This window comes from Helobdella robusta (assembly GCF_000326865.2).
Source record: "Helobdella robusta unplaced genomic scaffold HELROscaffold_10, whole genome shotgun sequence".
NCBI lineage: Eukaryota > Metazoa > Annelida > Clitellata > Rhynchobdellida > Glossiphoniidae > Helobdella > Helobdella robusta.
Genome location: NW_008703571.1, coordinates 3,003,078 through 3,017,473, shown reverse-complemented (window position 1 = coordinate 3,017,473; position 14,396 = coordinate 3,003,078). Strand labels below are relative to the sequence as shown.

Sequence of the window (14,396 nt, the reverse complement as noted above, 5' to 3'; positions counted from 1 at the left end):
ATTACATTCTATTAAAAATTAATAATTCATAATTACTAATTATTGATGACAAAATATGAAAAATATTGCATCTACTTGCTTATTTTGAACCATTTATAACGGAAGCAATTAATCTTGTGAAATCGATAATTGATTTTTTTCAAGTTTGATCGGTTCATGGATGGTAAAATTTTTCTTTCTGAAACTTTATCTTTCTATCTAACCGTGAAGCAAACAACCACATTTCCAGAGCAAAACAATTACATTACACAAACGCGCGCACATGCACACAAACACACACACGTGAAGTGGACGGAAGAGTGGAGCTAAAAACAAACACCTCTGCAGAACATAGTTGAAGAAAATTCAAAACCGAGCATTTAGGCATGTTCGCCAAAAAATCCTAATAAATATATGAATTTGCCTATAAACACTAAGAAAAATAAATAAAGAACAACGAAAAGATAATTATTTAAACTAATATGAAGGCATAAACACAAATAAAAAAATATTTTCCAAATTGTTGTAACTCAAAATTTTTTCAAAACACCGGTTGAGGTCTGTGATGCAAGATCTGCATTAGTTGAAGTTTCTTGCTTCAAAACTCTGAGAAGTGTTTGTGAACTTTCAAGAATCTGGAAATATGCAATAAAATTAAAATCTGAAATTGTCAAAAATAAAGGATAATGTTGTTGTTACTAATGAAAAGTAACGGGCAGGCATACGTGAACGAGACAAAAATACAACATTTAAAAGAGCATTTCTACTACTGAGTTACACTGTGCTTTCTTAAATTTGTCCTCAAAAGTCTATGACAACAAGAGTTGAAAAATATACTTTACTAATCAATCAATCCTCGTTTATAGTCTCCATCCGTTATAGGTTGGACTTTATTATTTCATTCATCAGCTTCTGTCTCCAAGTCGATCTATCCATTGCGTCTGTATCCTTCAGACCAAGTGCCTTCAAGTCTTTCTGTATGGTCTGCGTCCAGGACTTCTTGGGGCGACCTCTTGGGCGGGTGCCAGGCACCTGCTACTCAGTAATAGAAATTATTGTATCGTTTTCGCTTTGCTTCACCATCGTAGGCGATGACAACGACATGCATCCGTCAACGTGCAGTCCCGATCGGTTCAGTATCTCGGTTGTTTGGATATGGTGATATGGTCCCTTAGGTCAACATGCTGCATCCAACGAATCATCTTCATGTCAGTATGGTGAAGCTGCTGTTCGAGTTTTGTTGTCATCGGCCACGTCTCTGCACCATACAGAAATTATAGCTGTGTTGTATAGCTCTGGATGGAGCGTAGCTACGCCGCATCAGGCCGCCGTCAGGATGATATCATCTGCACATATAACATTCTATATGTTATCTGAGAGTATCGGTTTGGTTATTTCTTCCATCACCGTGATGAAGAGCAGGGGGCTGAGTATTGATCCCTGATGGACGCCGACGTTAATGTCAAATTCATTCGTGTTACCGGCTGTTGTGCTGACCAGAGTTTTTGTGTTAGAGAACATTGTCATAACCAGCCGAACCATATATTCTGGAACAAGCTGTCTACGTAGATTCCACCTGATTGCCTCACTCTGACAAAAGCATTTCCCAAATCCACAAATACATGGAACAGTCGCTTTTGCTTTGCCAAGTATTTTTCCTGTAGTTAACGAATGATATAGATGGCATCAATAGTGGATCTCCCTGCCATGAAGCCGTACTGGTAACCACCTATTGAAACGCAGGACAACAGTCTTCACTCAATGACTTTTTCAATAACTTTCAGGGAGTGTTCCAGAAGACGTATACCCCGATATGAGGAGCATTTCAGTGGGTCTCCTTTTCATTATATATCGGCACAGTTGTGCTACTGTTCCATTCCACTGGTAGTATCAATTTACTCCACATCTCCCGACAGATGTGTAAGAGGGCTCGGAAGCCTGCTCCACCAAATGCCTTGATGATATCATTTGTGAGTCCAGACGGACCAGCTACTTCATTACCTTCAGCGCATCCGTAAGCTCCTCAGCTGTGTTGCCTTGAATCGGTCCTTCCCTCGGAAGTGCATCAAAGTCCACCCCAATAGGGTTTATTTCATTCAATAACTGACCGAAGTAATCCTTCCAGTGATCCTTCACTTCATTCTGCAAGGTTATTATGGGCCTTTATGCATGTGGCACTAACTATATCCTTTTTCAGTCTTTTGGCCTGATTTGCTATTTGGTAGGGTGACCGAATTTGTTCGCCTTTACTTCCAGTCAGCCATACCTTGCATTGATTTGCACGAGCTATCGCAACCTGACATTTCGCTTCTGTGTTCTTTGATCGGTATGTTTTTCGATCTTCATCAGTCTTCGTCTTCTGCCATTGTTTGAAAGCTGCTTTCTTATTGGCAATAGCATTTTTCACCGTCTCGTTCCACCACCAAGTTTCGCGGTTGTGATGGCGTTTTGGTCCAGATTTTCCCCATACAGCTGTAGCAGCGTTCACTAGGGTGTCCTGAAAAGATTTCCAGGATATGTCTACCTTCTCCAGACGATCCAGCTGTTCCGATACCAACTCAATGGTATCTCTGTTGATGGTGTTTTCCTGGCATCTGAGAGTGTGTTCCAAAAGTCATTTTTGGCGTCTTCAGATTCACCGGTCTGTGGTATATATCTCTGCATATGCACCACAGATCAGTGAATCAGTCAGAACCTGTTTTCTCATTCTGAGTTTAAGCAGCATTAGGCGTGAGCTGATTCGAGTCACCTCAGTACATTTTGTGCCAGTGATTCCCGTATGAAGATTCCCACTCCATTTTGGGCTGTCTTTTGGCCATTCCAGAACAACTTGTAACTTCCAAAGAGATAGACACCATTTGATTTCCATCTTATTTCCTACAGAGAAAAGATGTCAACCCTTCGCCTTTCTAGCATGTCGACGATCTCCATGGAGCGTCCAGTAAGCGATCCAGTATTTAAAGTGCCAAGTCTGATATTCCAAAAGGGGACGCCCAATTTCCGCAACATCCCTTCACTGTTGCGTACTTCCTGGATATTGTCATTGCTTGACCATTTAAGGTCTTCCAGGGAATAGATCTTTTTTCTTTTTTGTGATGACATAGAAGATGTTTCGGTCAAAAAATTTTTATATCTGGAATTGCCCAATTCTTAATGATAACTACCAGTAATAAGCAGTAAGCCTAGCCTTTTTGCTGAAGGAACACAAGGCAGCGCGGTTGTAAACAGTGCACCTAGCCTCTGGGTCAAAGGTCCCTGTTCCACAAGGCAGTAGATTTAGAATAGAAGATCATCCGCTGTTAGAGCTGTTGTCCTAGGATCCTCCGCCTCTTTCTTTGTTTTTTTCTTTCTTCTGGTACAGTTGGTTTGCGGCATCTCATTCCGTACTATTCGATGCAATCCTAGGTCTTCCTGCCCAGGACTTTCCACTATCCACCACCTGGAGACGCGCCCCATAGCCAGTGAACCCGGGCATGAGGGTAAAAAATATACTTTACTAACCTCTTTATTATTGAATTATAAGCAGCATTTTGATCAAAGAAATTTAACGTCATTGCTTTTTAAATTTAACGAACATTTAAAAATAAATTGTACCATTCGATAGTAAAATTTTCATCAAGAATCAAAACGTAAAATTGGAAATGTTTCAACAGAAACAACAACAGAACACAACCACAATAAATAAAATAAATATTAACGTCCTTAACACTAAATCATTGCAACATTGCAACAGTAACGTTATTTACAATAAGTACAATAATTCCAAACAATTTTTTTAAGAAAAAATAGTTAATCCATTACTGCATGGCGGTAGATTTAGTTAGACGTTTTTTTTAAACTGGATTAAGTAAAATATGTAAATTGGGCCAGCAAAATAGGAATTAATTGCATTCCAAAAGATTTGATTTTAATAAGCGTGCTAACTAGTGAAAAAAAAACTAACTAACAGATTAGTCCCCTTTTACTGTATTTTGAGAAAAAAATCATTAGAGGTGAGATTTGATTGATTTTGTTCGTTAAGCATCGGCTTTTATGCAGTCCATTAACTTTAGTAAGTCCGAGCTAATTGATACTTTCCTACATTCAAGTCTTGAATGATAACGATTACCGTCTTCAATAAAAAATGATTATATATAAATTTTACCCAATTGTTTTATCTTCCCTAAAATGAGTCAAATAAAATTATCTTTCTTTATGAAATTGAAAAGTTTTTCAAGATATTGTCACTCGACACTATGATTATATACAAATTTCACCCAATTGTTTTATCTTTCATAAAATGAGTCAAATAAAATTATCTTTCTTTATGAAATTGAAAAGTTTTTCAAGATATTGTCACTTGACACTGTGATTATATACAAATTTTACCCATTTGTTTAATCTTCCCTAGAATGAGTCAAATAAAATTATCTTTCTCTATGAAATTGAAAAGTTTTTCAAGATATTGTCACTCGACATTATTGCACATCAAATCCACTCTATCGTCTTTGTTTGGACCTGCATACCTGTTCGGCTTGGCATAGAGGCTGGGTTTCAAGCCATGCCGAAATTTTAACAACACTACTAGTACTATCTGAGCCAAGCAACAATTAAAATTTCTGTAAAATATCAGCAGCATTACAATCAATACCAACTAAATGGAGTAAGCTGAAAGAAAAATAACAATTAAGAAAGGAGAGAAGAAGCATTGTGAAAAGATGCTTCCTGACTATAATGAAATTATTAAGTAAGGACTTATTTTTAGTGTCCGACCGAAATTGGATTTTTTGTTTCGGCCGAAACCAAATCCGAACCTCCAGCCATGATCCATGTATCATACATCAAAATGTAACACATCTTTTATGTGCGATCAACATGCGTCGAATCAAAAAACCAATAAAAACAAAACAAACGATAATTCTTAGCAAAATATTTTGATACATTATAAAAGTGATTAAAGTATATAAATACTTTTGATATTTTTTTAGGCCGGATTTCAGATTTGATCCGGATTTGTAACCCAAGTTTGAATGTATTTATATTTATGTATTTGTATATACGCATGCATGCACGCGTTTACGCATTGTACAATATGAGCCTGTATGTAAGAGTATTTACAAAAATCGATGATGAGGTATAAATTAGATTTGTATTAAATTTAACTTAATTTGTTTACATAGCATAGTAAAGTTTAATGCTGTGTTTGAGACCTGTGTAACAAGTTGTAACAAATAAAATGTAACAACTGCACAAATCTGCACAAATCTGGCTCAAGCCAGATTAGCGTTTTTAAATTCAGTTAAATTCGACACCGGTTGGATATGAGTAAATCAAATCTACTTCTAACGTCCAATGTAAATTAATGTTTTCAACTCAGCTAATATTTTTAGTTGAAAACACAAATTTTGATGAATATAATAAAAAAGTAACCCTTCAAAAAACTAGTAAAAATAAGTTTTCCGGCCGAATTTTGGTCGTAATCGAACATTCAGCTGAAACAAGATTATTTGGTTGAAACTGGCCGAAACAAAACCTTCGGTTGGTTTCTACTCATTTTCCTTTTTTAAGTTATATTGATTCAGAGGAAGCGTAAAAAACCTACTGTAACGCAATGGTATATACAAAAGTTAGAAATACTGAAAAAAATTTATCCCATCAAATAATTACAGCCGCAATCAAAGTGCATTTTGAACCTTAAGAGGAGACATAATCAATTTCACGCGTTAAGTTGAAAATTTCTTCAACGACCAAAAGTTAATTGAGAGCATGAGAACATCAATAAAATATTTCAAAAACAGTAAGCAGATTAAAGTGACGTTACCTTAGAATAAGCAGTTTCCGTTTCTAATATCGTTTTATCAAATTCATTTCTTTTTTGTATTTTTATAGACAAATTTTGGTTTATCTCCCCAAGTTTATCAGTTAAAATTTTTATTTCACTCTCAATTTTTTTCCTATCCAACTCTTCTTGAAGAATAGATTTTTGCAAGTCATCTCTTTTACCTTTCAACGTTTCAAGACCTGAAATTTATAAAATGCAAAGCATTAAGAAAAATAAGTTACACAATGCTGAAGAAAATTATTAAAACGGTATTAATTTTGAGCATAATATTACAAAAAATTTAATGTAGGCTGTTGATAGAGAAATAGCAACAGGCAAAAAATTTCCTTGGACAAACACCTAAAAAAGTTGTAAAAGCATTTGAAATAATTCAAAACTGTCGCCTTGATAAATTTTTCAGAAATCATTTGGTCATTTCTTATAACCTGTTTGTCAATTTGAGGTGGCATGAGATTATGTCTGTGTCTTGAGGTATGGTCAAGCTAGAGAGCATTAATCTTTCTTTGATATAACTGACGGAGACATTCCAACATATCTTTCCAAGCTACTCATTCCACCTCAGAAAGCCCTTTTGTACTGACGTTAGTATCATCGAACAATGCAACGAAACGTCCAACACTTGTTATCAAACCATGACGCTTTTTGTTATTGCCAATCAAAAAATCATACCACAGAAATGATAAATTCTAAACGTTGATTCATACAATTTCTTCATATGTTCTAGATCACTCCATAGGGATTGCTTGGAGATCATCAACTTAATACTATCTCCATTTATTGAAACTTTATTCCAAAAGGGATAGGATCCAGCAGAATCATCCAAATCATCATCAGTCATTGATAACCTAGCAAACACCAGAATTAACAAGATAGACCACTATGCCATGTGACATCAAAGAAGATCTGCTATCACTCAATCAATTGTAATACCAACGTTGTGAGTAGAACCATTGACCAATTGATCATTTTTATCAATGTAGCGGGTTTCGTGGCAGTGAGTGACGCCTCTCATGTAAATAACAAAAAAATTTATTATCGAAAACCAAACTATAACTCTTCACAGCAAAAATTAATAATTTTAAACAAATGTCAGTCAATGCTATCAAACTTCAACTTCGCAGCAATTCAGAGTTTGACATAACAAGAAACCAACGCAAATACAACTTTACCAACATTACCAGCACTCTATACCAACGTCCACTTGTTGACCAAAACTGCGCCAGCCAACTTTTTCCTTCACCGCTCACCAGCTTCTTGAATAGGCATGCGCATTTCTAAAGCGCATTCACACCGGCTATCAATTATCTGACCTCGAACCCTGATATTCAGGTACCATTATGGCATAATGTCTGTGGGAGGATCATTGTAAAACTCCATCCCAACCCTCATAAAAACTATTACAGCCATCTGAAATTCAAATGTCAGTATTGTCTTATAATGGCTTCAACCAACCACTCAAGAATTTTACAGGATGTCTTTTTTTCTTATATATTTATAGACAAACGCTATCTAAATAAGCTATGTAGTATGCCCTACCACGTAGCAATTATTTGGCCATAAGCAAAAAAATAATGACGCAACAGATCTTTTCGTTGTCCATTGTAATTGGTGCTTAATTGGTGATATGGGATGAGAAGGATAATGCGTTAAATAACGTAACGTTTATCAAATAAATGGAATATATTTAGATTCCCAAGAAGAAATGAATTATCTGGGAGTAACTTTTGATTGCGATCTAACTTTCAATAAGCATATTTATAGTAGTATAAATAAATGCAATAGTTATTTAGTTCTGATTTCTCGACACTTTAATACTGGTCATTTAACTTCATTAACTTCATTTATTTTCTGTTATTATACAAATCTATTTTCAGATCTAGAATCGAATATGCATCCAGCGTGTGGGCTCCATGAACCAAAAAGTTGATTGGGGATGTCGAATGAGTAGAGAAGCGGGCAACAAAATTGGTGAAGGATTGCCGCGGTCTCAATTATGGGGATCGTTTAATATACTTAGATCTTCCGACTAAATTATAGTCGATTGCGGAGAAATCTGATAACGGTCTTCAAGCTAACTCGCGACGCGGAGATGCCGTTTTGTTATCCTAACTTGGCCAAAGCAAAGAATGACAGAATAAGAGGTCCTCAATACCAGCTCTCAACTCAAAAATTTAACAAGAACCCACTGTTTTTGTAAAAGAGGGATTGATATCTGGAATGGTTTGAATGTTGAAGTAGTGAATGTTTGTGATGTTGTCCATTTTAAAAAGAAGTTAGACACTTGTTTAAAAGATATTCCATGTAAATTTGATAATAAAGCTGACTGATATAATTTTATTTTGTATTAATTGGTTATATATATATATATATATATGTGTGTGTGTGTGTGTGTGTGTGTGTGTGTATTTCCACTATATGTGTTTTATATATGTATATGTTCATGTGTGTTGACGGGTTGTCTAAGCCGGGAGTGGGGATGAGAAATGAAATGCTCCTATTGGCGGTAGGTATCTCATCTCGGTCAATCAAGTCCTACTTCTGGTCTTCACGGGGCGAAGCTGTTTAAACTAACAGGAAAGGGCGAAGACGAGTAATTGGCGCCATAAACAAAACCAGTCGTTCCAGGCATGTGGAGCTCGTTAGCCTTGGCTGGCCATCTACCTAGGAGAAGAAAAACTGACTTCAAACCTACGCTGCCATTCATGGGAAGTCTATAGAAGTAAACCCAAACAAAAAATCGCTAGCACCTGCAGTTAGCTATGAAGATGATTCCGCTCATCAACTCGGTGTCAGTTCCGACTAAACTGCTGCGTCCATACAGGTCAGTCATCACATTGCAATTCATTGTGCCTGCTGGCACAGGCCTTTGTGGAAAGAGAAGGTGTGGCTAGTTTTCACAAAACTCTTCCCACCTTAAACTAATTCAATTGTGCAGGTTGTTTTCGGTGGATGGTGTGAGCGTAAAAGCCCTGTGGCGACTGAAGAATGACGACGGGCACAGGTGGTAGAGGATACTACTGGAAGTGTCTAGCCACTATCCAGTACGTAGGCGGCCTTGGTATGATGGTTGCTCATTATTGAAGGCTACAGTAACGTTCGGTCCTACCTTGGCGACAAAGCAGCCCTATTTAAGGAGACACTGCTTTCTCCAGCTGGACAAGGGACTGAAAAATGTGTCCTAATAAAAGCTAGCCCAACAAAACTGTCATGTTGGCTGACCGCGGCTGACTGGATATCCATTTTCTGCGGCAAAAAATCCAAAAACCCAAAACGAAAATACTGAATCTTGCGGCATGGAACGTTCGCATATTGTTGGAGAATAGTGATCGACATGAACGTAGGACTGCCATCGTGGCACGTGAGCTTGCTCGTTTTGAAATAGATATCGCTGCACTGAATGAAATAAAATTATCCGATGCTTTACAATTTAAGGAAAAAGGTGCCGGATACACCTTTTTCTATCAGGGGCACCCGGCAGGAGAAGTGCGAACATGTGGAGTTAGATTTGCAATAACGTAGCAAGCTTATCAAGTCTGTGTGTGAGACTCCCCATGGCATATCGCCCCGACTAATGAAGATGCAACAGAGTCTCGAGGGAGAACACACTGCTACGTTGATCAGCTGCTATGCGCCCACACTGGAGGAAGAAAAAAGTCATTTCTATGAACAACTTAAAACAGCTGTAAACGCGACGCTCTTTGAACACAAATTGTTTGTGCTGGGTGACTTCAATGCATGGGTGTAGATCATGACATATGGCGTGAGGTACTGGGGCGAAATGGGGTTGGTAAAAAAAAGCTCAAATGGAATCAGGCTTCTTGAGTTCTGCGCAGTGCAAAAACTGGCTGTGACAAACACGGTCTTCCAACAGTCAAACAAGCTAAAGTCTACATGGATACACCCACTGGCACCTGATCGACTACGTCATCACAAGACAATGGGACCTACGCAACGTTCGCCTCATCAGAGCGATTCGAGCGACAAGTGTGTGGTCTGATCATTGTCTTGTCAAAATGCCCATGTTCTTGAGGCATCATAGGGTGGTAAAATCTGACAAGTTGGATGTAGCTAAACTGGAAGACAGGTCAACTCGAGTCTTTCAGCCGCGCATTATGCACCGAAATGGCTGAGAAGACTGACCTTGATTGGCCACATTTTCAAACGGTCATAAAAAAGGTTGCAAGAAATGTGCTCGGTAACCACCGGGGTGGGCATAGGGACTGGTTCGATGAACGAGATACGGGAGCTCGTAGATTGCTAGATGTTGTGCACAAAACACATCTTGTTTGGATAAATGACAAAAGCAATAATGCAAAGAAGGTAGCCTATTCAAATGCATGAGGTATCTCGCAGAAGGAGCTGCGCAGAATGAAAGAGTCCTGGTGGGCGGCGAGGGAGAATCTCTCTGCTCTCCATACCTGGAAAAATACTAGCCAGAGTGATTGTTGAACGCCTGACGAAACATACCAATGATCTAGATATTTTTCCGGAAGGTCAGTGTGGTTTCAGTACCGGATGCAGCACAACTGATATGATATCACTGCAAGGTACTGCAAGAAAAATGTCGTTAGCAGCAACGGGGACTGTACTCAGTTTGTGTTGACCTGACCAAGGCATTTAATTCGGTTGATAGATCAGCCCTCTGTCGCTGCTTGTCGAAAATTGGTTGCCCCTCTGTTTCTGTTGCCATTGTTCGTTCCTTCCATGAAGGTATGAAAATGAGTGTGATTGAAAATGGTGAACGGTCTCAGGATTTTGATGTTACAAACGGATGTGTTATGGTTCCATTGCTGTTCTACATCTACTTTTCATTGATGCTCCGAGTTGCTCTTCGTCACGGTAGTGAGGGGATACCAATCTGCTATCGTATGGATGGGGATATTTTTAATATCAGAATATCAGACGATTGCAAGTGAAGTCCAAAACACAGATCTCTACTGTTCGAGACCTGTTATTTGCTGATGATTGTGCACTGGTTGCACACACACAGGCCAAGATTCAGACGCTGTTCAACCGCTAAGAGATTTGGACTTACATCAGAGCTACCCAGTTTCGTGGGGGACAATGGCCCATGTGATGGCGGACGACTCGCGTCTCAATTCTGTTGATAGATTTTGTTATCTAGGCGGATATATCTCCAACAGTGCAGCCATCGATGATATTACAGCAAGGCATGCAAAAGCAGGTGCTGCTTTTGGTATGCTGACCGGACGTCTTTGGAAAGAGCACGGAATTACTCAGGCCACCAAAATTGTGGTATACAGAGCAGTTTTGCTCCCTTCACCGCTTTATGGTTGCGAAACCTAGATGTTCTATCATCGCCACATTCGTAGGCTCGACCAGTTTCATATGAGGTGCCTGCGTATGATTGCAGGTATTAGGTGGAAAGACAAGGTCCCAAATACAATGGTTCTAGCAATGTGTAGAATAGTAGTATAGAATCGCTTTTGCTTCAAACTCAGTTTCGCTGGATTGAGCATGTTATACGTATGCCAGACAGGTCTTTTTGTCTTTTTTGATCAACTGGCGTCGGGAAATAATAATAAACAATAATGTCATTTTATATAGCGCCATGGCAAGCGACTGAGGCGTATTATCATTATCACAACAAACACACGGTGCATAAATACACGTGAATCAACTCATCACACAGTTTTGCATGTGATAGACGGGGATCTTTTTGCATTCGAACTCGGACACTGCATCAACAATGCTAGACACCTTAGCCATTACACTATCGCGCCGCTCCTAGACTGGCAAGTGGCCCTGTACGTAGATACAAAAACAGCCTTAAAGAAAATATGAAAAAATGTGGTCTAGAATCCAAGGTTCTTTGTGTTAATGCTCTGCGGCACTCAGAATGGAGAAGGTCTACCCAGTCGGCGGTTTCCGCTTTTGAACTGGCATGTACAGCTGCTCTCGCTGAAAAAAGGATTCGACAAAAACAGACGGCCGAAGCGGCGATAGTACAGGTGTGTGAATCTGTGGAACATGTGCACGGACATGTTCGTCAAGGAAAGGACTTTTTGCTCATTCTAGGACTCACCGATAACTCAATTCGTCGATTCAACGGTGCACTCCATATTTATGTTATTTATTATTTGCTATTTTATACCTATTGTTAATTAACACTTGTGCGGTTGTTTGGACGATATGCATGATTGGCATAATGAATGACGTTGAAGTTAAATATTGGAACATGGAGTTTGTTTAAAAGATTCACATATTTTCTATGAATATTTACTTTTATGTATATATGTAAGCTGGCTGATATAATTTTATTTTGTAATCATTTTATGGCTAACTTATTTTATGTATGTATATATATATATATATATATATATATATATATATATATATATATATATATATATATATATATATATATCTATGTGTGTGTATGTGTGTGTGTGTGTGTATGTTTGTGCACGTATGTATGTATATATATATATATATTTATGTTACATATTATTCATTCCTAATATTGGTCAATGTTTGTGAAGTTATGTTCGGATGATCTGCATGACTGTCATAATGAATGTTTGTAATTTAAATTTCTAGGAATATTTGTTTTCATGTATATATAAATATGTCATTTAAATGATCAAAGGTTTGGGTATATGTGCACATTAATATTAAGTAATTTACCAAAATTTTGGATTGTATAGTTGCATTTTCGGAGATGTTTGTACGTTATTATATGCTTGGTATGTACAGATTTCACTTATTATTATATACATGGTGGGTTAATTATATTGTTTTTTTCACTTGTTAGGGGCATAGAACGTTCAGTTCGTGTCCTTTAATAATAATTACTATTATTATTATTATTAAAGAGTTACAACTCAGTTTATAACGTTTAAAAAATCCCCAAGAGGTTGAAGTTTTATGATGATTGTGCTTGGTGATTTTAATTATGGTTTTGTCATGATAGCATTTTGTTATATGTCATCAAAAATTTTATATAATGATCAATGGCATGTTTTTATTTCATAATTTTAATGGATCTTATTAATCTTATGTAATAATTATTTTATTTAATAGAGTGAATTCAACGTATTAAAAATTTCCTTATATACAAATGATTTTAAAAAATAAAAAATAAATGATAAATGCACAATTTTATGCTGATTCTATGAAAAAAGTAAATACAACTTGCTTGCTGTGACCAATCTTAGATGTGAGTAAAACTCATTTAAAAAATCTAAATAAAAATTGATTCAATAATTGCATTTTCAGTTTGTTCTAAATATTTTACATCAATTTAATTAAGTGTGCTGTTAGCTTTGATAGGATCATGATCATTTATGCATCTATTAATCATAAAAATATAAAAAATATACACAGCTTTTGTATAACAAGCTGTTAATTCATGTTATGAGAGGTGGATGAGCTTAACGCTTTAATCATTGATTAATGCCTTAATTTAAACAAAAGGATCAGTAGATCAACAACATAAAAAATATCATCCTTCATAATTTAACTAAGTACAAATAAAACTTTTACAAATTATATTCAAAATTGTGATAATCAATAATGAGTTAGTTACTTGTACAAATAGTAATATAAAATCATTGGCTCTGAATATCTTTGATTAGCACTTCTGATTAACTGGCCTTTACTGTATTTATTTAAAAAAGATTATTAAAATCAGGCAGCTAGTTATGTTATAGTTAAGACAACTATAACTAGCTGTCTGATTACAAGTCAGTTACCACTGTAAGATTCTTTTCTTTCTAGTCAAAAAAAAAAGAAAAAAATCAAAAAACCGACATTGTACAAGCTCGTTATTATAGCATTGTAAAGCAGCAGCCTGCGAAGTCATCTGGCAAATCCCTTTTTATTTTTATATTTAACAGTTAAATCTGTCAGCTGCTTCTTCTTTTAAATTTATTTCAAATGTCTTGGTAATGGCAAATATTTTTCTACCTATCTACCTGACGAAGGTAATGCTCGCGACGGTTTTATTTTAGCGACAGTGAAGCATATGTAAAAGGCGGATTATGGAAAATCGATTAAATAAAAAATATTTAAAGGTTTAATATGAAAAAATATTTATTATTGTTCTTTATTTGTTATTTATAACATTTTAACTTTATTCAGATTAAAAATTGTATAAAACAATAAAAAAAACTTCGTCATCAAAGCGTTATATATTAATATATCTACGGTAACGAGAAAGTTAAAAAATCGCCAAAAATCCATTTATGTGTGCATCTCAAAAATACTTGTACATTCTAATAGAGAATTTTATCTTCTAAAATACCATATAAAATAACTTTCTCCCGTTTCGTGCACATTCCCAAATATTGGATTGAACGCGTCACCCATACATTTCTAAATTTGCGTCATCGGTAACGAGAAAGATAAAAAATCGCCAAAAATGCAATTTTGTGTGCATTTCAAAAATTCTTGTATATTCTAATAGGTAATTAAATTTTTTAAATTTATTTTTAATTTTATCCCTAAAATATCATATAAAAGAAAACTTTTTCTTGTTTTGTTTTATCAACGGTATCGAAAAAGTTAAAAAATCGCCAACAATCCATTTATGTGTGCATCTCAAAAAGACGTATATTCTAATAGAAAATTTTAT

At 36.3% G+C, this 14,396-nt stretch overlaps 1 protein-coding gene across 1 annotated transcript; it reads right to left on the bottom strand.

Moving 5' to 3' along the window:
- Window positions 1–509: 509 nt before the first annotated feature.
- HELRODRAFT_71642 (hypothetical protein) lies at window positions 510–13,625 on the bottom strand (the record flags this gene model as incomplete). Its single annotated transcript, XM_009011978.1, has 3 exons — window positions 510–614; window positions 5,780–5,979; window positions 13,574–13,625. The coding sequence occupies 3 exons, from the start codon at window positions 13,623–13,625 to the stop codon at window positions 510–512; spliced, it is 357 nt and encodes a 118-aa protein (XP_009010226.1).
- Window positions 13,626–14,396: the final 771 nt, after the last annotated feature.